Source organism: Hirundo rustica, chromosome 2, assembly GCF_015227805.2.
Source record: "Hirundo rustica isolate bHirRus1 chromosome 2, bHirRus1.pri.v3, whole genome shotgun sequence".
NCBI classification, from domain to species: Eukaryota; Metazoa; Chordata; class Aves; order Passeriformes; family Hirundinidae; genus Hirundo; species Hirundo rustica.
In genome coordinates this window covers 45,112,536-45,136,621 of record NC_053451.1, presented here as the reverse complement: position 1 = coordinate 45,136,621, position 24,086 = coordinate 45,112,536, and the positions used below count along the sequence as shown (strand labels likewise).

General features: G+C 43.2%; 2 protein-coding genes across 3 annotated transcripts; one reads left to right on the top strand and one right to left on the bottom strand.

The window, feature by feature from the left end:
• Positions 1-1,056: 1,056 nt before the first annotated feature.
• EEF1AKMT1 (EEF1A lysine methyltransferase 1) lies at positions 1,057-11,555 on the top strand. Of its 2 annotated transcripts, XM_040056211.2 has the most exons (6): positions 1,057-1,105; positions 5,342-5,382; positions 5,828-5,977; positions 6,860-6,942; positions 7,600-7,880; positions 9,046-11,555. In XM_040056211.2, exons 3-6 carry the CDS (start codon positions 5,831-5,833, stop codon positions 9,171-9,173), a joined length of 639 nt encoding a protein of 212 aa, XP_039912145.1. In that variant the 5' UTR covers positions 1,057-1,105; positions 5,342-5,382; positions 5,828-5,830; the 3' UTR covers positions 9,174-11,555. The 2 variants fall into 2 exon arrangements, with proteins under 2 accessions (XP_039912145.1, XP_039912144.1); XM_040056210.2 differs by lacking the exon at positions 5,342-5,382 and having other exon boundaries at positions 1,062-1,105.
• A 2,126-nt stretch (positions 11,556-13,681) lies between these two features.
• IL17D (interleukin 17D) lies at positions 13,682-24,053 on the bottom strand. Its single transcript, XM_040055230.1, has 3 exons — positions 24,039-24,053; positions 23,646-23,956; positions 13,682-15,645 (listed from the first exon to the last, which is right to left on the bottom strand). Exons 1-3 carry the CDS (start codon positions 24,051-24,053, stop codon positions 15,330-15,332), a joined length of 642 nt encoding a protein of 213 aa, XP_039911164.1. The 3' UTR covers positions 13,682-15,329.
• Positions 24,054-24,086: the final 33 nt, after the last annotated feature.

Below are 24,086 nucleotides of genomic sequence, written 5' to 3'. Positions count from 1 at the left end.
ATAAGCATGTTGTGACTACACATGAGAAACAGGGAAATGAGAAGTTTTTATGACCAAAGGGAAAGATATAATGAATTAAATTCTCCCCCTTTGCCCTTGTGAGACCCCGCCTGGAATACTGCTTCCAGCTCTGAAGTCCCCAGCACACCTGCCCCATTGGAGCAAGTCTGGGAAGATGCTTAGAGGCAGGGAACACCTCTCACATGAGGGAAGGTTAAGAGAATTGGGATTGTTCAGCCCAGAAAAGAGAAGGATTTGGGGTGACCTAATTGTGGTCTTTCAGTACATGAAGGGCACCTACAAAAACGATGGAGATAAAACTTTTTACCCAGGTATAAAGTTGACAGGATAAGGGGGAATGGCTTCAAACTGAAAGCAAGTAGGTTTAGATGAGAAATTAGAAATCCTTTGCTGTGACAGTGGTGAGACGCTGTAACAGGTTGCCCAGAGAAGCTGTGGATCATCCCTGAAAGTGTTCAAAGCCAGACTGGATGGGGCTTGAAGCAGCCCGGGAGAGCAGATGTTCCTGCCCATGGCAGTGGGGTTGAAACTAGATGGTCTTTAAGGTTCCTTCCAACCCAAGCCATTCTATGATTTTATGAAGTTAAGCAAGGAAGGTATTTTAAAACTTGCTGTCTTCTGAAAGCATCTAAGAATCGGCTCGACTTCTGCTCGTATGCAAGAAAGGGAGCTTGTGCCAGCCTGCTAATGCTTCATAGAAACGGAAAGTCCGGACAGGAGAGCCGGAAGTAGAAAAAACACTTTAGGGCGCTGGGCTGCGGCGCAAGGCAGAAGCTCGTGGCTTTTGAGCACTTGACACCTAACTCGGGAGATGCCCGTGCTCTCCCGGTCTGACAGGCCGGGTGCCCGTGGCTGTGTTTCCCCCAGCTCACACTCCCGTACCTGTGGGACACGGCAGCACACACGGAATTCCCCGCCGCGCTCGCGGGCGGGGCCGGAGAGGGCGGGGCCTGCAGGCGTTCCAGGCCCCGCCCCTTCCCGCCGCCACCAGCAGGAGGCGCGCGGCCCCCGGCCGGCGCAGCGCGCGCGCCGCTGGGGCGGAGCCTGGGGCGAGCGGCGCGCGCGCGGAGGGAGCCGGCGGGCGGTGAGTGGCGCGAGGGGCGCGCGCGGAGCGGGGGCGCGGCCCAGGGGCCCCGCGCGCGCCCGCCCGTGGCCGCCGTGAGGGCGGCGGCGCTCGCGCCCTGGGGCGTGCGGGCCGGGGCGGCGCGGAGCCCCTTCGTTCCCCCCATCACCGACCCTCATTCCCCCATCACCGACCCGTCACCGACCCTCATCCCCCCCATCAGCGACCCCTTACCGACCCTCGCTGCCCGACCCCGCTGCGCCCGCGGGCCATGGCGGCCGAAGCGCGGACGGGCTGGACAGGGCCATCCGGTGCCCCCCCCGGGGGTTCTGTGTGGCTGCAGGGCGCCCTCGAAGCGATATAGGCGGGAGGGAACAGCAGGAAAGGGCCTCCGCCGGGAGCCGTCCGTGTCCCGTCAGGCACGTGTAGGGCGGTGCCGAGCTCTGCCTGCGCGCCCGCCGTGCTTACTGAAAAGGATGGGGATGGAGCTGGGACAAATCATACTTTCCTTTTGCTTGAAGTAGCCACCAGGCCTCCTGACTTGACTTTGCTAGTGCAGTGCAGTTTCTCCGTATTTAGTAATCCTTTGAGAGCTTCTCTTCTATGAACTTTCTGTGTCACTACGAAATTCCATCTTTTGAGGTATAAGTCCAGACATTTAGTAGTTTTCCAGTCTATCAGATCAGAACTTCTCTACCTCTAGGCAGGTGGTTGCAGCCCCTTGCAAGTTATATTCATTACTGTGTCACGCCACTGGCCAGCTTTTCTCGATGTGTGCTATGAACACTACGGATGATGAGCTGCTTGTCTTAAAGACTGAGTTGGGCAGCTTGGAAAAAACGCAGACAACTAGATTTAACTCAGTTTTGTTCTCTCTGTCTTTTGATCAAGGTTACTCTTATTCTAAGATCTTTTCTGAAGTTGCACATGTGCTGTTTATATTCTCGATAAAAGATCTAAAGGGCTAGCACTGTCCTCTTCTTCCTCCTTCCCAGCAATGAACAGCATGGCTTTCCAGTTGTATTTCTATTTCATGGCCTTTTAGCAGTCTTTCCTACTGTTCTCTTATCACCTGTTCTCCACATGGACATAACTACAGGTGAAATAAATGTACTGGGGCCAAAGACTGTTAATTTTTCCGTAGTGTTTCTTCTGAGTACTTTTTCCTCTGTCTTAGAATTTAGCTATGTAAAAATAGACTTTTCACACATGACCACCAGAAACAATTGTTAAATACACACAACATTGTTGTGTGGACAAGGCCTTGAAGTCTCCTCTGCTGCTCTTATCTCTCATAATTTATATTTTGAGGGTTTTTTGAGAGCGTTCACTCTGTAGTGATGACATTTGCCTGAACAGTGCAGCAGCGAATAAGAGAGATTGAGCTGTGGGGAAGGGACTAAGGAGTCTGCAGGGACCTCCACCCCCTTCATCCTACCTGCTGCACTGCAGGCCACATGGTGTAATTTGTCACCTCGGTTTTTTTCCTGTTTTATGAGTAGATCTGGCCCTATAGGCCCCAGCAGAGTTCAAATTTTCCATTTTACCCTATGAACACTGTTCCTGTTCCACTCTGAGGGAGCTTACCTCCTTTTGTGCTGTTTTCCTTTAGGTGAACTTTGACTTCAGCGTGAGTCTTATTTTCCTAAACCTCACGCAGTGTTCTGGAGCTGTTCTTGGAGATCTGGTTTCCCCCTGTGTGGCTTTCAGAGAGTGTCTGTGAGGACAGAGCGTGGTCTGCGTGTGGAGGGACCCGGGGCCTGCAGCAAGCAGGGACTGGTCAGCTGGAGCCTCGGGGGCCTTGGGAATTAAGAGTGTAAAGATTTCCTAAGTGCCAGAGGCACTGTGGGTTTCTGTGCTTCTTCCCACCCTCCCACACAACTTTCAGGGTTGCTTCTAGACTTGAAAGCAGTGAACTTTCTGGAAGGGATAATGAAGGGATTTCAAACAGTAGAACGGTCTCCCTTGACGGAATTTACAAGTCTTGTATTTATAAACTCACTCTAAGAGTTTTCTGATGTAGTTCTTAAGCACGAGAATGTCTTCATTCTAATAACCTGAGTCAGTATATGTGTTCAGAAAAATACATTGAATTTCGGAGGCATTTGTAATAGATGGGCGTAATATTTCTACCATATGTTCTGAGTTACCTCTCCTTGCAAAACCTCGCAGTTAATTAATTACTTCTTGGATCCTGAGGCTTCAATTTACAAATCAAAAGGAGAGCTATAAAAAAAATAAACTAAAATATTATTAATAGATAAAAGATGTCTATGGCAGTATGCCTTTTATCTTCTGAAACAATGGCAGATTCTTCATCAGCAACTTTTTTCTGTGAACGTTTCATTTCACAGGCATGGATTTAGTCCTTGCAAATGCCAGTATGGGCTCACTGAACAGAAAATCAAAAATTTTCAACTTTTGACTTAAAACCCAAAACTTTGCACCTGTTTCAGTTTCTTAGTGTCAAAGCATAGACTTGTTCTTGCTTAGGGGGTAATAGCAACCCAGATTACTGTATGTAACATTCAGTTAGTAAAAAAAGAAATGTGAGTTAAGGAGAGATTGTAAATTTCTACCATGTCCTAACAAAAATAAATTGTCCTACAGGACATAAAATGGGTCATAATGTTCTATATTGTTAAAGCATTGTGGCTAGAAACTATGTTATCTGTCTGGACATACAGTCGTTTCTATAATAAATAATATGTAAATATATTTGCATAATAATTTATAATCATTAAATAAATTTAAATAGTGCATAATTGAATAATGTAAATATTCTTAAACCATTTTGTTCAATGTTTTGTTCAATGAAAAACTAGGGGAAAAACAATGATTTTGGTTTTACTAGGTAGCTTGACTCTGGAATTCTCTTGTGTGAGGGTAATGCCGTAGGTGGGTCTTTGGGCTGTGAGCAATTCCCTGTTTGGCCAGCCTGGCCTGAGAAGGCAGCAAGTCAATAAGTGATACTCTGGAACAGCCGGGTTTTGCAGGTAAGAGCTTTCCTTAGGTGTGTGCTGTGTCAGAGGAATGGCAGAGTTACCTCACAGTACCACCATAAGGGACCATTTTTCCAGCAAGCAAGAAGAAGCTGTTTTAGGAAACTTAGTCTTGAAAGCTCTGCTAGAGCAGAAGGAAGGGTGGGAGGGGAGGAGAGTCCCGCTCTGGAGCTTCCCTTGTAATGCAGGGAATGAGGAGAAGAAAAACCATGAGCAGCTCCGCTTGAAATTACTGAGAACGTTCACTCACTGTTCAGGTGGTGTCGGGGGCTTACCCCGGCATTCAGGTGGCTTTAGAGTCCTTTGTCCTCTGCACAGCTCTGTGCCAAACCAAAGGAAGAGATGGAGTCTTCAGGTTTAGATTTTTCAAGGTTGCATACTTCGTTTATTGTTTCTTATCTTACAATTTTCTCAGTGTCCAACAAGATGTTTGCCGTGGCTTGGACTTCTGACGACTCCCCCCGAACTGGAGCTGTCGTTGTCTTTTATACTAATTGCTACGTATTCTTTATTTATTATTTCTTACCAATGCCTATCACTAATACTAAAAAGGTCATCTCTACTCTGACCCAATCCTCACAAAGTACTTTGTGCCAACGTCACTGCCGAAATGGAGTGAGGCAAGAAGGATGAAGAAGAAGGAGACAACGCCCCAAATTCTCCCATCTTGCCCCCATTCACTTCAATGCTAGAAACCTAAATATACTGTTTTTTCACCCTGTGATATACTAAACTACAATCTTTCACACTCTTGTGGCCTGCAATGCTTCCTGCAGTGTAGGAAGTTTTTCCCATGGACTGAGATGAAAGCCAGTGTCCCTCTGGGCTCTGGGCTGGGGTCCCAGACCCCCCTGCCCAGGTCCCTGACCCTCCAGGGCAGCCAAAGGAATGCTCTGGACTCCAACAAGGTGGCCAGCGGATCTCGGTGACCTCTGCATGCTGCAGGCGTCTCCCTGTCTCCAGGCTCTGTTAAAGACATCGCTCGGTTCTTAGGCCGGGTGCAGGGACAATGGCTTTCTTGAGAGAAGAATCTTTCCGAGTTTTCACGTGCTGAGTCCTTTCCAGCACCTCCGTTCCACGAGGTGGCACCGTTCCCTGGGAGCAGCTGCTCTGTGCCTGGGGTCAGAGGGTCGGGGATGCGCTGCTGCGAGGGAGAACCCCCTGCAGGAGCTTTCTGAAAATGGCTCTGCTTTTCCGTTGGAACATCCCGTGTCTTTTTGGAGCTTCTTGACTGCTTGTTTTTTGTTTATTGTAGGTTTGTGGCATTTAGAGAAATGGCATGGAAGTTAAAACCAGGTAATGCTGAGCTAGAATGCTGGCTTATTTAATTTGGAGTCAAAATTATGTGGCTTTTGAACATGGGAAGGAGTGACCAATAGCTATCATTTTTTCTAGGAAGGAGGGGAATAATTTCTATAGGATTTTCCAGATCGACAGGAAACCAAGAGCTGTAATGTCAACTTCCCTGTAAGAACACAAGCCAAATCCAAGTTGTGTACAAAGGGAACAGTGTTGCTACTCTTCCTGAATTCTCTGTGGAGACTTGTTATTTCCAAGTGGCCTCTCACTGATTTAAGAGCGCTTAAGTAGAGGGAATTAGTTTTCTTTTGTTAGGAGGTTTTCCTCGTTAGCTGCATTCTTGGTGGAAGTTGTTTTAACTCGCAAGACTATGCTGTTATAAAATACATTCACCACTGAAAAGGGTTAATTTAATTAGTTTTTTTTCTTGTTGACATCTAAGAAAATGGATGAGGATGATGACGTTCCCCAGCTTTCATCCCATACATTGGCTGCCCTCCAGGAGTTCTATTTGGAACAGCAGCAGAGAGAGGGCATGAAGACCTCCCAAGGGTTTAATCAATATTCCATTGGCTCAATAGAAGAAGACTGGGTAAGAAACTATAAATTTCAGTGAATGGAGCACAGATAGAGGAGTAGGCCTGACCAAGTTTCTTTTGTGGCTGGATAAAGAAATGAAATTAAAGAGGGGAACACTCAAGATGTTCCTATTAATGGATGGCAACCCTGTAGGGAGATTTGCTTTAGTATTAAATCTGGGTGTAGTTGTTTGCTCCACATGTGCATGGGGGGTACAAACTGAAAATACATGGAGAGGGAATAAAGCTGCTAACAGAAGCATCTGTCCCTTATGGAAATTTTAACTCCAGCCTGGCATGTAATAGTAGTAAAGACTCTTCCCTGAGTCTGAGACAAACAGTGTAACAAGACCAAGTGGTCTCTACTTTCACATCTTTATTTTTTTGTGGTTTATGTATTTAATTTTGTGGATGGCTGTTTTGCTGCTTGTTTTTGTGGCAAACTGATTTCTGATTTGTCTCTGGGTTGGGTTTTTTGGCCTTCCTTTTTCTGATCCATTCCGATTTAGTTTTTTTAATTGGTTTTTTCTTCCTATACTGTCACTTTTGAAGGTCCTTTTTCCTCATCTGCTGAAGTAACTCAGTTTAAAGGCACATAAATAATGAGCATCTGCACATTGGCTTTGAAATACCTTGTCAGTAGTTTGGATTACCTGGTTTTCCTGATGCTGCAGTTCATGCTTTGGAAACGCAGGGCGTAAGGTACCTGCTGCGTTATCACTAGGTTACAGAAGCAGGAAGACTGTCAGGAAAACAGTCACCTTTCCAGCTTTACGGTTTGTGAACTGAGAAGTTGCTAGGGATTGTGGTTTTCTTCAGTTATGACTCACCACACATAACTCTGCATAGCACAGCCAGAAGATTTGATGTTTGTAATTGTGCATTATCTTTCTCAGCAACTGAGCCAGTTTTGGTACAGCGATGAAACTGCATTGAGCCTGGCTAAGGAAGCAGTTCTGGCAGCTGGAAAAGGTGGCAGGTAGGTTTTAATAATTGTGTTGTAGATTTAACATGTCTTTTCTGCAAATATTTTGTTTCTGATGTGTAGACAAGAGCACACAGCTGAACAAGACTGAAATACAATGAGTGATGAATTAAACTGAGATACTGCAGAACTGCTTTGTTGTTACTTAGTTTATAGTTTATACTGATCTTCCTGTTTATCATTTCATTGAATGTTGTAAGCTCTGCCTTGTAGAAGTTTACTATGAATCTTTTTAATTTTTTGAGAAATACGAAGTGCTTCAGAGCATATTATTGACCTGGATATTATTTTCTTAGTTTTTATATGATGTTTCCGTAGAACAGATGGAAAAAACTTGGTTTTCTTCCTACTTCTGTAGACAGTTGTTTTTCAGTTTTTGATTGTACTTCCTTGCATTTCTGAAACAAGACTTTCTCTGTAGTTAAGCTTGAGGTCTTTATGTATCATGGGGTTAAACAGGTAATGACTTTCACACTTAAGACTTTGTTACTGAAATAATTAATTGTTAAAATGGACGAAGAATACCTTACATTTTTGGGACTAATGTTTAAAATGTTCTCCCAAAGCTGCTCTGAGGACTGCTGTAAAGTTTTATTGCTATTGTTTGTCTTTTAAAATCACAATTTTAAGTTACTGTTTGTTTTTTTTCAGGATAGCATGCATTAGTGCACCGAGTGTGTACCAGAAACTGAAAGAACTGAATGGTGAAGATTTTTCCGTGTGTTTACTGGAGTATGACAGAAGGTTTTCTGTGTATGGAGAAGAATTTATCTTCTATGATTACAACCACCCTTTGGACTTATCTGAAAATCTCCTGCCACACAGTTTTGACATTGTAATAGCAGATCCACCCTATCTGTCTGAGGAATGTCTTCAAAAGACTGCAGAGACCGTCAAATATCTAACAAAAGGAAAGATTCTGCTTTGCACAGGTATAACTAATAAAAACATTAGGTCCCCTTAAGTACTGTTTTCTCTCTTTCTAATGACAAACTTAAATGAGAAATACTAACTCAAAATGCTGAATTATCATTATTTTAAGGAGGAATATGTATCCTAAGCTTTTTATTTGAGTACTTGAGTTCAACCTTTATTTTAAACAGAAGGCAAGTTGGTTTTAATGGTTCAAGTCAGTATGTTCTTCCTATGGCATTATGAATTTTACTGAATTTTTGAAGAATTACAGGATCATCCAGCAAAATTCCAGAAATACCATTTTTCTTGTAGAAGGGCCCCTCTGTATAATTGCAGTGATTGAAATCTGGGAATGGTAAGCATAGGTGCAAGTTACTGTTTATGTCTTAGGCACTGAATTACAGCAGGAGGAATTAAAAAACAGTGATGAAAGCAGAAACCAGATATCTAGATATCTGTACTTGTGAGTCCTTCTTTAGGAAGATGCACTTGCTGGTTTGAGAAGTGATGTGTGTCTACCCAAGTCATGGCTTTTCTTAAACTGTATTGTTATTACTGTATTGTTATCTGAAGACAACCAAGAAACCTTTCCAAAAAGCCAAGGACAAAACCCCTCTATATGTACAGTTTGAGGGAAGGAAACCAAGCAGGCAGAATAATGAGAAATTAAAATAATGTGGCCCTAGAAAATCTGCTCCTTGGTTAGTGCACATGGCAGTCTCACACAGGGATGGCTCTCAGAAGTTTTTCCCTAGAATGGATAGGTGGCCCTTCAGTTTACTGCTCAAAGCAGTGATTTCTCAGTGTGTGGCTGCAAAAATCACACCATGGTTTATGTAAGTGAAAGAGTTGATGTAATCTGTTTGCATTTCCCATGGCTCCCTACCACTTAACTTCCTCGGAATGTAACAAGAAGGCTGAGTTCAAATTTGCTTTCTGTAAAAAGGGCAGTGATGCCCTCCACTTATTTGTATGAAATTTCTTGGGATGTCTTCCATTCTTCTAGATTTAAGTTTCCCAACAGATTCTGTTGTTAAGGAAGGCTGAGAGTGTAGCTGCTTTAAGCCTGCCTTCCTTAAAAAAAACAGGCTCTCTACGTATGCATTTGGGAGGAGCTTTTTAAAAAGTTCAAACATTCTGCTACTGTTTTTATTTATTGAATACCAATTACTTTTGCCGCAGGTGCAGTCATGGAGGAACAGGCAGCAAAGCATCTTGGTGTGAAGATGTGCAAGTTTATTCCAAAACACTCACGAAATTTAGCCAATGAATTTCGATGTTACGTGAACTATGCTTCTGGACTGGACTGAATCTCCTAAGATCATCTACAAATCTACAACTTTTTCAGTCAAGCTTCTTTCTGTTTTTTATCAGTTACGCCACATTTCTCAGGGCTGAAATATTTGGCTCCAAGTCTTGTTTTCTGGGATAGCTGGTATCAACAGGGTGTGATAATCTCTCTCATTTAAATGAGTAAGCCTTTGCAGTTGCTGTGTTTCATATTAGGTAAATGCAGACCAAGCAATGCAAGTGCTGGATAATGGGAACTTCTCTGTTAGTTTCATTTTAACTGGTAGCTTTTACCATTTGAAGACACATCATAACATTGCATAGGTGTTTGCCTTGCTGGCATTAGAATCATCATTGCCAAAGAACTTGATACTTCTGTAATAATGTGACCCATACATGTCCCTTAAATCTTGAATCATAATGGCTCTGATTAAATATAGTGCCTGCTTTTTAATAATTTCAATATCAAACTAAAGGGGTTCTACAGATATGTCAAGTTTATAGTTACGAGAATGGTTATGGTTTTGTTCCAGTTGCCTGGTTTTATCTTTTTCTCCTATTCCACAGACAGCAACAAAGCAGTAGAATGGAAGCATCTTAAAAATCATTGAATCTTACAAGGCCACTGAGGAATAACATATTGATAAACTCCCACTGATTCAAAGAGAAAAATGTTAGATTTTATATTCAAGGCTTGTACTTTATTTCAGTCAAAATAGATGACACATTGGAATAACTTAGCATAAGTAGAGATTTTTGATAACTGGGACTTGTAAAGCCAGTTTTGACTAACCTTTTGACTACACTATTGAAGCAGTTTTGGGTGAAAGTTCATAAATTTCAAGGTGCTCAACACTTTTATAATTTCTAAAATCACTCTACAAAACACATGCACTTGTCTTTGCATGTCATACTGTGTAAAGGTTAACAGAAATGCTGCATCTACAATCATGTAAGATCACATAAATTTATTTTGTGGTGGGAATAAACCTAATTAAGCTTGTGAGACGAGACTTTTTGTAAGGCAGTGATAATACTCATGTTTCTGCTGTTTGGATGCAGATTTTCCCATCTGGTGGACTAAAGAGCTGAGCAGGAATAATACAGATGGATTATAATCCTCTCAGAGAGGTGCTCAGAGAATGGTGTTGTCTGAGCTGGACACAACAGTGGTTCATAAATACCCATCCAAGACACTGTAGCTCTCCTCCTCATTTTCCAAGAGATCTGCTTGCTACCTAAGGCTTTTCCCTCCTCACATTTTGTACCTGCTGCTTCCTCCCTGCATGTAGTGTTCTTGGGTTCCATGGAACAGTTTTCTTTCTCTTCCACACACCTTGGTCTCTGTCAGACTGGTCACAGGTGTTGTTAAGACGAGGGAAGTGCAGCAGGGGAAGGGCTCGCAGGGAGAACAGGAACCAGCCTCTCCTTTCTGCTCTGTGAGCCCAGGGCCCATACAGTCTTGCCTTTCAAAGCAGATGTCATCCTTACAGTTTAGCCAAAATTCCCCTGAAAATGACTGTCCACACATGAAATACAGCTGGGTTTAGTTGGTTTTTGGGAGGCTACACCATTGCTTTTATGTGGCCAGTTTGAAAATAAAGCAAACCAGAATGGTAACTGCATAGCTGTTGGCACTAATCTGTACTTTAGACTGGTTTATTACCTCAGCGTCTTGCACACCAAGCAGATGGAGAAAATGAGATAACTCATGCAACTTTGTTCTTGACTACATAGAGGCTTCAAGTGGGACAGGTATGATTGCCAGAAGGGACGATACTGTTCCCCTGCCACCCACCCAAATTAGAATGTGCTGTTCAAATCAAAGCTTCACCCATTTTTCTGCTGTTCTCGCTTCATTTTGGCGAATGTGTATTATTGCACTCTCCATAGCAAAGTTAAAAGTCAACTTTGCTCACTTCATCAGAGATACTTCTTAAAAAGATAAAAGTGCACCATTCAGTAGTACCTAGAGGTTCACTTCCAAGGAAATCATTACTGCTTCTCACATGTAGGTCAGACAGCTTTGAAAAGGGGCACTGTGAAGATGCAGAGTTATGGACCTGTGGGTACATGAAAATCTGTGCAGATGCAGCACTCAACACAGCAGCCTGTTGTCCACCAGCTTCCCTCTTAAAAGCCTAGGGAGCGTAGGCAGCTACCCAAGCAGAGCTTGACTAGTGGCATTTACAGCCTTCATCAGTGATGGGAGGTAAGCTATTTTCGTCACACTTGATTCCAAGTAGCTTTTTCTGAGACGAGTACAATTCACAAAAATTCATGGCAAATTTGTGGTTTGTGCCAGCCTGGTAACTTTAAGAAATAGTATGTGACAGCAAAACCCTCTCTTCTGCTGTAATAGGATTGGAAATAGAAATATCAGTGTCAAGTAGTGACTGACTTTACCTCACGGTGTCTCATGGATGGATTTTCTGCTGGAGCAGACTGTGGTGAAGTGTCAGCACCGTGCTACTTTCCAGGGACATTTATGGCAGCAGTCATACGTGCTATTGCCTCTTTAACTACCCTGGTCCTGGCAGTTATGGCTGCCCCCTGGTCCCAGCGAGATTAATGGGTGTTTATACTTTCTGAGCACATCACAGCCTTTTTTCCCTTTTCCTCCTGCTGCTTTCATGTTCATGTTCCCCCATGCAATTCCATGTTTACCTGTAGCTGTAGGTCTTCATCTGTTCAGACAGACATCTTCAGGTGATGACTGGCAAGCAAACCCAAACTAGCATCTCGGGCTTCCCTCAGCCATCCTGAATGATAGGAATTTTCCGAAGTACCTTAAGTGATGCTACAGACAAGAAAATAATCTCTTTACCAAGGGTATTGTTCTGTGTTTTGTGGCTCCTAATGTATTCCAGGGACAACCTTGTTGAAGGAAAAGATTTTCCTGGCACAACAAAAAATGTTCTCAAATCAGCTGCAGCTGCCAGATAGTTCTAGCTTTGAATTGTTTGCATTTATTGGGGCTGGAGTTGGTTGAGAGGCATTTCATGTCTGCCTTCTGTCAACAGTTTGTGGAGCCTTGAAGCAACTCCAATGATCTCCCTTCTCCGTGCAAATTAAAGGCAAGGCTGTGGCAGCTGTGACCAGAGGGGGGGAAGCTGGAAAATGTCACACCACATTTGTAGTGAAACTGATATAAATCCATGATGTGATGACCTTGTTAAAAAAAAAAAAAAACAAACCACAATTCCAAACAAATGCAAACTACATTTAACACTCAGCCTTTCCCACATGAGTAATGTGGAGAGAAAGGATATAAGGAAGGATATTTTGAAGGCCAGGAAGTGTTTGTGTAGCTAATAGCTCTTGATGTTAAGTATTAACAAATAGTTGTTCACTAACAAAATATCAAACAGTTGCTCTTGCTAAAACATAAACAGCTTTTAAGAGACACCTAACTGGAAAGCTGGACCAGGAAGGAAATTGGCTCAGCTAAAACGCCTGTGACAGAGGAAAAGGAAGATTAAGAAGGGAAGATGGGCTTCTGAACAAAGTAACATAAAGATGCCTGAACCATGGGAAGCTTTCTGCACTTGTTGCAGTGTGACGAGAAGGAGGTCACCAACACAAGCGCTCCGTTGATCCATGTAGGTTTTGCAGTTCTCAAGTACTTTCAGTCATCCGGTTTTTGAAGCTTTCTATAAGCTAAAGCATCTACTTTCCTGGATTGGAGAAACTGATAATACTCCGTTTACCTGATTTGGGTTGCACCTCCCCGTAATTCCCTGAACATGCGCTAGTTACTTGAAAACCTCAAAATGACTCCATAATTTATGTCTGGAGGATGCTAATTTATGTCTATGACAAGAGGACCAACAAAAGAGGGTTTTTTTTCTCCACATCGTGCAAATATATCCATGTGCTCTAATAACTAATTTGTATAACAAAAGTGTATGGGCAGACCATGAGTTCTGCTAGAGGGCAGTGTTTGGCCAAACTTGGTAGCTCCTCTGGCTATTTACTAAATAAGTTAACTGCTGCATGGTTGGACATTTTGCTGTTGTTGTTTGGGGTAATTTTATTGCCTGTTAGGGTGAAGACTTTCTTTTCTATGCCATGGAGTCTGAAGGTTCAACTTCATGCTGCCTTAAGGGTACATGTGAAGAAAAACCTCACAATGTGATGGTGAAACTGGAAGGCATCAGGCTACTGAAACATCACCTAGTGCAGTCTCTCCAGTTTTGTGGGTCAGCCTCCCTTTTGATCTTCTCTGATTACCATTTCCTTCTGCTCAGAGGGTGAGAAGTTCCTCCCATGAGGAGGAAGGAAAAGAGGTTGTAACTGCTCCAAGTATTTACATTCTCTGGGGAAAAGGTAACTACCTATAACTGCCAGCAGCAGCCAGGCAATTAGCTGTTCTCTGAGTAGTATAAACATTTCATGACCATCTTTGAACTCACCTTTGAGGATCCCCTTGAGATAGAAACATCAGAATCTGAGGAAACACAGATCTAAAGACAAGGAGAATTGAGGAAAAGCATCTTCACAAAAAACACAGCTATAAACTTCAATATGACATCGTGATGGGAATCTTTATTCATTTCTGGAGTTCTTAAATTTATTTTAGGCTTTGTAAAAAGATTCACAGGTTGCACTGTAAAAATAATGTTATGCTAGACTGAGTCAGAGAGAGCACAGTTAATAATTACGCACCAAGACATGGAGTTGTCATGATTTTCATTCTGTCTTCAACTTGTTAGTTGTGATTAGCTCATGGTCTTTCCATTCTTCATCCAACAACGCTCCAAAGAAGAGTGTGTTTATGTAGTGTAGGGGCTTTCTCTGCTATGAATTAAGGCAAATTTCGAGATTCATGATGCAGCAGATACATTGCTGCATATGATGTTTATTCTGTAAAGATATTGCAGTCATGATCCTTCAGCTGTAAGAGAGATTCTCTGCTGTGCATTCAGAGGTTTATCCGTTTGGGCGAGTGTGGCCCTCTGAGGAATTATGCTCGTGCAAAGAATGCCTGGTCATTTCCTGATTTTCATTCACTAGGCTGAGTCAGCTTCAGTCTCTTGTTCTGAAAATGCAAGGTTTTGTGTCTGCAGGGTTTCTGGTGAGGGCCTGCCATCAGATTCCAGCAGCAGCAGGCTGCACAGATGGAAGGCTGCCATTCTGCAGAGCATCAGCTTTTGCAGGTGATCTAGCATAAGCAGAAATGAGTAACAGTAATTGTAAAATCAGTTGGGTTTAACAAGTTTGTGTTGGCTGGGACTCAACTCAATGACTTCTTGTAGGATCTGGAAGTTAAGACCTAGCCTGCTTACTCACCTGCAGTGCACCTGAGGTGAAGCTGATCCTTGGTACTTACTTTTTAATAGGGAATCCCTACTAAAACAAAAAGGTTTTGACCTTTCAGCTGCATGGAACACGGTTTTATCACAAGGAAGTTAAGCAGTCAGTGATGGATGAAATTGAATACAGAATTCTTGGGACCCAAACTGTTTTTTCTATTTGATATTTTCTGTGTAATTAGACTTAGTCCTCATCAAGAAAGTCCGCTGCATTTTTACAATATCCTAGCAAGTTTTTTCTCAACACCTTTGTACCCTTAGCAATTTGGCATTTAAAAATAGCAAGCACATGGAATATTGCTTCATGATTGCAGTCCAACTCAGCAAAGGTTTCCTCACTGTAATGTACAAATTAGCCAAAGAGGTAACAGCTCAGAGGCAAAGTTTGGAGTTTATGCAGTATAAAGGGAGGCTCTCCCAGTCTGAGAAATTATCCTTTAACTGCTGATTTGTCACATGTACAGCAACTATGTGATTTTTATATAAGGGTACTTAAAAGTAGAATATAAGAGATTCCTTAAAAACATCTACAACCAGTAGCTTGCTATAGTAATAGCTACCATGTCTTACAGTTGCATCTTCTAAAATTTACTGTGAATAAGCAAAGATAAAATGTTCTCCTCTAAGGAAAAACAAAGGCTACTTTGGAATTTGCGATAATGAGCTAAACAAGTTTACATGAGCTAAAGAAGTAGAATGAATCGCCATCTCTGATGATCTGAGTGACTGGACTTTCCATCTTATATCTGAAATAAGCAAAAAAGAGGGCAAGTGAGTGCGTTTGCTGCTGCAGCGTGATTTCCTGGAGTGGTGAGATGATGATGTGAGGCCAGTACTGAAACATGACTTTTAATACATTCTTCATTCCGATGAGGGCTTGTTCTGGCCCACCAGCAACTTCACTTCTTGCTTATCTATGCTGGAATTGACGCTCTCCGCCTCCTTTTCCTGCTCCGGGACGCAGGTGCAGCCCACGGGGATGGTGATGTAATCCTCGGTGTAGACGTAGCGGCCGCCGGCGCAGGCGGGCGTGCGGCGCAGGATGACCGTGGGCATGAACACCGGGGTGCTGCGGAAATGCGGGCTCTCCTCGCCGAAGATCCCCATCAGGCAGCCTTTGCACAGGCAGTAGGCTTCGGGAATGTACTTAGGGTATCTCGTGGGATCGTAGGAGATTCTAGAGGGAAGCAGATAAAGATTCCTTAGTACCTCTAAAACCAGGTATCGTCATCTGGAATTATATAATAGTATATATTATTATAATTATTATATAATTATAAAAATTATATCATGTTTTTGTTGTCTTCACCAGGAAAAATAGCTGTAGCGGTTGCTGTCTGGCTTCTGATTCGTAAAGTGTAAAGCAAAAAACACGAACAGCTTACAAAACTGATAAGATCCTACAGCACACATGGAAGTATGAAGTGTCTGGCTTTCTGAATTGTGACATTCAAGGGTTTAAACAGAATGAGTTTTGCATTTTGGACTGAATGGGTAAACAGGACATTAAAAAGCACACTTGGGCATTTCTAAATTTTTTGTCTGTCTTGAGTTCTTCAAAAACTGGTATGAATCCTGGTTAACATTGTTATTGTTATAGCCATGACATGATCTTTTTAAATTTAGTAATTTAAATAGAATTGAATTGTACTATTATTTCTGCAATAGGTTTTTCTCCCTAGTATACTTGGGGTCATAAATGTGCATTCCCCTTGAAAGCAGAACTCTGTATTGCTTTTTCTAATTCATGTCTACTGTATCTTCCTCTAACCGGAGGAGAGCAGCATTTTCATGCCCACACTGAGATAAACTGCAGCTTACTGGGATGGGACATCCACAGCTTCTCTGGGAAACCTGTGCCAGTGTCTCACTACCCTCACTTCTTAATTCTTCCCAGTATCTGATCAAAACCTCTCCTCTTCTGGTTTAAAGCCATTATTCCTTGTCCTATCACTCCATGCCCTTGTGAAGCGTCCTCCAGCTCTCTTGTAGGCCCCCTTTAGATACTGGAAGGCTCAGCCTGTCTTTAAAGAAGAGGTTCTCCATCTCTTTGAGCATTTTCATGCCCTTCTCTGGACTCTAACAGGTCCACATCCTTCTTGTGTTGTAGTCCCAGAGCTGAATGCAGTCCTCCAGGTGGGATCCCTTAATAGATCTTAAAGTGATCTTAAATCTAAATAGATTTAAAGTGATTTCTAAATTGTGTTTCCCAAGGTTGACAGCACTTCCTTGGTATCAAAGTGTTCACCTTTTATCTCTTCAGGCTGTCTCTGAGATGAGAAGAGCTTTCAGGTTTGGAAGAGGCAGAACCCTAAGTCTGTCTCAAGCTGTAGAGACTGCAGAGATTTTGTGGACTGCAGTCACTGCTAGTCCACAAAATCCGTCCTTGTGAGAACAGGCAGTCTGGCTCTCCCTCTCACACCCACCCCTGGGTTGACACTGATGTTTTTCTGGCCACAGGATTGATCAAGGAACTCATTCAGCTGAGGAGTAAAAGCTGGGGTTTGGTCTGTCCGCTGTCTTGCCACACATGTACACAGAGCTCTGCACCAACCAGCCAGAGTGAACAAGCACCTTTAGGCAGGGACAGAAGGCAGCTGCCCTTTTCAGAAGTATTGCCAGTTTATCCAGTTAAAAGAAAGCTGGAATCACAGCTTTTGCCAAACACAAGCTTGATTTTCCTGTCATCAAGGAAAAGAGACTTTTTAATATATATATAATGACCATTATGTATTACACATGCACATATATATAAAAATAAAATTTAAAGAATTTGTTTTCCTCACAAAAAATATCTGACAAGTTCTCTTATAGCCAGACATCTGTGATGTTGCAGATATTTTTTGCAATGCTCCTCTGTCCCATTTATACTGGCTTACTTTCCCCAGGAAATACCTTCATGTTACAAGATCTCACACCAGCGTGAAATAAAATGTCTGGTAGCCAGCAGAAGGGGAGAAAGGGGAACACAGGTCTTTCTACTGTGATACATTCCCATTTCAAACTCAAGTGTTAGTAATTTCAGTGGTGGATGGTTAAACACACCTTGTGTCAAGTTACTGGTATTTCCTCTACTGTTTTATCTCTAGCACCTGGTTTGTGATGTTACTGGAAAGCATGAACATGCTTCTGCATGCAAACATGAGAGGTTTCACTCAAAACAGGAGAACACTGTCACTGGAATCATGGTCTATAACCATCTTTCTCCTCCAAATTCCCATGTGGGTTTTTTCAAAGATGGCATGGTTGTTGGCATGGTTTTCTACTTTCCAAGAGAAAGAAATCTCTTACATTACTAAGTTTGATGTCAATACATGTGAGGACTGGAAGGAATCAGAGAGAATCCAAACTTGATGGTGGATTCAAAATACAGATGTGGTTTTGCATCCAGACCAGAACTTCAAGGCTAAAGCCTTTAAGTAATACCTCCTGAAATTAATACCTTAACTCAAGTGTCACTAAAATTTGGAGCCATATATAAGGTTCTGCGTCTTCAGCTCAAACCTGCTCAGAGAAGCCATATAAATAAAAGCTCGTTTGTGTCTTTCTAGGCAACCCAGACCTACTTGGGTCAGAGCCACTAACAAACACCAGTAACATCCAGCATTTAGCTGAATAAATGCAGCTGGACCTGCTTCCTTCTGTTTGCATGAGCTGAGCATAATCACGCTGTGCAGAGAATGACCACGGCCTCAGCTGCTGTAGTTGGATTCCCTTACTCCAACCACTGCAAGTCATGTTTTAACGTCTTCTCCTGGAAGAGGATAAACATTTTTGATCAGGTTAATTAACCAGGTAAAAATGCATGCTCCAAGTTCCTGCTACTTCTTTCCTACAGCCAAGAGATGGATGGAGCTGGGAAAAGTGGTGTAAAACCAGAGAAGTGCAACTTTCCACTGGTACTCAAGTGACCCCTGCAGCCTTGTGTTGCTCGCTGCGGCCACTGCTGCAAACCAGACAGCCCAGACACTTTCACGAGGATTGCCCTTGTCCTGTGAACTCAGGTCACCACTGTGTATGTAAGGTGAGTCTGCCTCGCCAGCACTCCTGGCTCACAAGTGACAGAGCACTGAGCTGCGCTGCTTTATTCCCATCTGCTGGAACAAGAAGCAGGTTTGTGCTGAACTGGAACTGCTAATGAAGTGTGACTCGGCTGCTTTTCCTTATGACCCTACGAGTGCTTTGAGAGCTCCCAGTGAAAACAAACTTCCTGCCCTTTACGTACTAAGCCTGGAAACTCAAGAGAAAATTTCTGTCAGAAGTAAAACTCTTGCAGAGACTTAACCTGCCTTCTCTTGTACCGCTACTTTTATATGTAGTATTTTTAATAATGTTGTCACTTCATAATTTCCAAGCTTCTGATTCCACAGGGTTAGACGCTGTGCTGGGCCAGGGAGCCGACTCTTCAGAAAATCACTGTTAGCACTGGGCTAACAGCTGGATGTTATCACAAGTCTAATAAGCAGATCGTCATCCCCTTCTTTCACACTCTGAAATACTTAGAGGATTAAGAGCTAACAGCCTTTTCCCCCCCTTGCCAAGACATTTATTTCCCTATGGCAGGTGTTCTTTTGTTCATATTATGCTTAGTTTATTTTATATACAGGCAGCAACAGAGGTATTACTACTATAGGTAGCACAGCGCTAACTGATTTTCTGAAGAGTTGTACAAACGTGCTCAACTAAAAAGGATGGCAGCTCTGCATCCCCTTTGTATTCTTTCCCTTGGCTGCATCTTTGGGACATGCACACCGTGCCACATGGTAATGATAAATTCTGGAAAATGCCTTGGATGAGCTTCTCGAAAATCACTGGAGCATTATTTGAAGGAAAGCCCTCCTGTATGACTTTGCTCAAACACACTGCCAACAAGCTTGGCTTTTACCAGTGAAAAATTACTTACCTGTGTTACTTTTATTAAGATTTTATGTAAATGAGTGCTAAACCAAGGATGCTTATAAACTGAAACTGATTTTTGAAAAACAGAAAAAACAAGCTGGGTGATGTTTGAGAGAGGGACTGGCTAACTTGGCTAACACCATCAGAGCAACACTGACAATAAAAGTTACATCTTTGTAAATTAACCATTAGTAGATGCAGAATTAGGCCCCAGAGGCAGAAAAAAAAAAGCCACGGGATTTGGAAATTCAGAAACATGAATGACTTCTTGAATACACATAAAGAAATTTTGCTAAACTCATGTAGAAGTGTGTTTGCAAACTAGCTGTGATTGTTATTATAGCCTTAAGACATCAGAAAATAAAAATAGAACTGATATCTACAGCTGGTTAATGAATGTCATCTGTGTTCTGCAGCACCATGAATGGAATCACAAATCAGCCCTACCTGTAAAAATGCTGCTGACTTCAGCAGGATCAGATTTTTCAATGTTTGCTCTGAGCTTTATGATCAGACCCCCACAAATGTTTAGGCAGACATTTAAAATTAATCATTTTTATAATGGCTTTTGTCCATGGGCAACTTTTCTGTGCATCTCTGGAGCTGTGCTTGCACTGCTAATGATTCACCATGATTGTGACTTCTGTAAATGTTAACAAGAGCACCCGTCCTGTGCTGTCAGCACGGTCTGCAGGTCCACCCATGTGGGAAACGCTAAAAGTAAAAAGGATTTTAAAAAATTAATTAAATTATCAATATTAAATATTAAATTTATCATCAAGTATTATAACTTTTTGTTTTATTATTATTATTAAAACAGTGTTAAATATTAAATCATTACATTAATTAATTAATTAATTAATTCTTGTTAAGCAACTCTGAACCATAGCAGTAGCCAAGTGGCCCATGCCAGAACATCCTAGTACAAGCAGGCTTTCTGGATTTCATTGACTGTCCGTGTATTAGTGCTAAAAAGGACAATCAGCCCCTGGATAGATATCACAAGCTGGCACACAGTCAGCCTGATGATTTCATGGAAGGACGGTTTCATGGCAGAACTGCTGCTGCTGGCTCCATTTTTTACAAAAGCTGGGAAATTTGTAGCCCAGCTTCCTGAACTGCTGAGCAAATCCAGCATGCTCAACTGACTTCAGGGAACTCTGCTGTCTCTTTATAGCTCTGCAGAGCAAAGAGTGCTTCGTGTGATTAAACTCTGTGCCCTGAGTTAGGTACTGATCTCCTGTGGCCACCAGGATGGAATTTCAGTATCAGACACACAAACTAGTATTTTTCTTGTAACTTTTGCCTTAAACACCACCTGTTGGTGGATGGTAGCAGCAGGGTCGAGGGCCAGATGGATCCCTGGTGCAATCCATGTACAACTTCTGTATCTCTGGGTTGCAGCAAGCAAAAAATGATGTAAGTCTTGATTTTTATGTAACCAAATTAAAAGACCAAGTAATGGAAAATAAACAGTAAGCACAGAACAAAGACAAGCAAAGAAGCCACACAAGTATTAGCTGAGCTTTGAGCCATTCAGACCTAATTTTTCCACTCTTAAACAGAATGACGGGCTTGGATACCGATGATGCAGTAGAGTCAACATTATACACGGTTCTCTAAGTCATATATTTGATTCTTTCTCATAAATGCTGATATGAAAAAATTTTAGTTGACTTGGACTGAACAGTCACGTGAACAGAAGAATTACAAGCAGCAGCATTAAACAGCTGGGAGCAGGTGCCTGGGGAGATATTCAGGGGAAGGTAAGTAGAGCAAGACTTAATATCTTTATTATTAATGACCTGGAATAGGGAGTATAAACAGTATGTTAATGAAATCTGCAGCTGGTAACAATGGGAACTGCTGCAGCACCAATGAAGGCAGAGGTATCTCAGGCATGAAAATGCACGTCAAAAAGAAAAAAAGAGCCTTTATGCCCAGAGCAGAAATGAATTGCATTGTAAGTCTTCAGGTGCAGAAAAGAAGCCGGAGAGCAGGATGTCTGTGAGAAGCTGGAACGGGACAGGCATCTTGATGCAAATTTCAAGTAGGCAAATTCAGCCTCTGAGCAGTGTCCTACCAGGGCATACAAGAGGGGTCTGCCTACGGTGAATTTATGAGCGTTCATCACGAGAACAACTTGGGTGATTCAGAAGGCAGTTCAGGGGACAGCAATGAATCTGTGAAAGGGAGCAATTTATGAGGGAAAAGAATTAAATGCAAATAGGCTTGTGCTAGAAAGTCAAGAAAGTGCTGTAATATGGAAGAGAGCTGTGTGCAGCTTTTCAGATTAACACTCCTGCCATGGACAAGAAATTGTTGGGATTGTATAAGTGAAATTGGTTAACAAAGCATAATGGGACATTAGTTGCAGTCTTTAATGGAGAGCTGTGTGTCCCTCTCAAAGATATGGAGTAACTCTGTTGGGATTAAGGAGCTTCCAGGGTACCCAGCTGAACAAAACAAATTTTCACATCTAGCTTCAAAATCTATGAGCAGGTGGTAATAGCTAATGCACATTAGCAATCTTAAATTTTACACTTTAATTACATATCTTGAGATATCTGTTGCTGTCTCATTGCATATGCAATCCAAAAAAAAAGCAAAAAAAAAAAAAAAAAAAAAAAAAAAAAAGCACCAAAAAAAGCTGTAAATGAGATCTAGACAGAGTTAACTAGACAGAGTACTCAGGCCTCTTTACCCTAGAGAATCATTTTTCCCTCTGAATATAATTTTAGATTCTGCTTTTAATGGTGTAATACTTCTTCCCCACTATCTTTTAAAATTCCTAGCTTGGAGATGTCATCAAGTTACTTGTATGTGAGTGGTTAGTGTCTGAAAACACTTTGATGAAAAGTACAGTGTACAAAAGTACAGTTTTACTTCTGTAAGCCAAGCCCCAAAAGCAGCTCCATTAAGAAGTAAGTCTATACAGAGCTCCAACTGAAAATAAATACCGGCCCAACAAGATGTAAGGATAGAAGGCACAGTTTTCAAAGCAGTGGAACAATTTTCTGATAGCACTAGTATTTTGCAAAACCACTCTAAAAAAATACCTGAGCGAATGGTAGGTGTTTTGTTCATGGCATTTGCTTTGTGTACTCAGGTAGCTTAAAAATTCTGAGTCTTCCTAGAGAAAATGTATTGCTAAAAATACTTCACTTATGAAAGGCTTACTGAGCAAATAAACCATCTTTCTCTCAGTAGGATTACTTCTTACACTAAAAGCAAGCAAAACCCCTGCCATAAAATAAACATTTATTGGAAAGCCTAACAAGGAGATAACTGTTTGCTGAAAAAACAGTATTCAGCAAATCAAAGTATATACCAGGGATAATATAAAAAAAGTAGCAAGAAAGTGAGATCCTTTTAAATTTGCACATTTTAGCTTCTGTTGTCTGTAGTCCTTTATAGGAAGCTGTGAACAGAACTAAGTCTTATTCAAACCACCAGAAGACTTCATAGTCCTCTGAGAATGTGATCACACACTGGGCTTAGCATGCTAGATCAGTGGTTTCCAAGCTTTTCCAGAGCTTCCAATAGAAGTGTAGGCCCTTGTTTCATGTATTAACCAGCCTCACAACAAATCTATTCTACTTAGTTGTTTTTATGCCCCCTAAAAATAGTCTGTCAGCCCCTGTTTCCACCTCAGGAGAAGGCTTGCAGAGCACAGGCTGAAAACACAGGTGTAGAATATTGCCGTACTCATTCCTTGCCTACACTCCTACAGCAAAGGGGGGCATCGAGCCCTTGGGAGTGTTTGGTGGGTGACCAGAACACAGCCTGTGCCCTGATGTATTTTAGAAACAGCGGAGCGTCTGGAGTCACATTTTGGGGAAAGCATCTGAGCCCCTCTATGGCTGCTGCAGAGTCAAGAGGTGTTTCTTTGGTGGTGATCCTTTGCTGAGGGTCCTCTGATTGTCACATATGACAATTTGCCCAAGTGACTTTTTGAGGGTGGTCTGTGCTCCCGGGTGGGTGTGGACGTGAGTGTGAGCTCCATCTCACGGCTCGCTCCACCTCATTCGTTTCTCTTTTTGCCCATTAGACACATCCCTCACACGCGCCGTTTTTGGGTAATTACCGTATATCGCCTACTCGGCCGTGTGCTTTAGCGCCTTCCCTGCAGGCCGCTGCCCGGTGCCGCGCCGCCCCTCGCCCCCCTCGCCCCCGGGCGGAGCGCGGCGCTGCCGGTGCCCACGGGGACCCCGCCCGGGCTCCCCTCGGCCCGCCGGGCCCCCCTGAGGCGGCCGCACCCCCGTTCCCCGGAGTCACCTGTACGCCCAGGGCGATGCGCTGCGCAGGTTGACGGGGAGCCGGACCCTCTTGTCCGCGGGCGGCCGCGCCCCGGCGGGGCAGCTGGCGTTGTGCTGGCGGCCCGGCGGCTCGGGCTGCAGGGTGTGGTGGAAGGCGCTGAGCATGCCCGCCGCCAGCCGCCCGTACAGCTGCTCCAGCAGCTCCTCGGGCCGCTCGCCGCAGCTCCGGGTCCGCGCCGGCCGCTGCTTGTGCGCCCTGGCGGCCTCCGGGCGGAGCGGGAGCAGCGCGGCGCAGAGCAGCGCCAGCAGCGCCGCCGGCGCCGCCCGCACCTGCAACGACGCGGCCGTCAGCGGGGATGGGGACACCGGGGACACCGCGCCCGCCACCGCCCCCGGGCCCGCGGCCCCTTACCCTGCCTCGCTGCATGACGGCCGGGCTGCTTCTCCTCCAGGGAGCCGG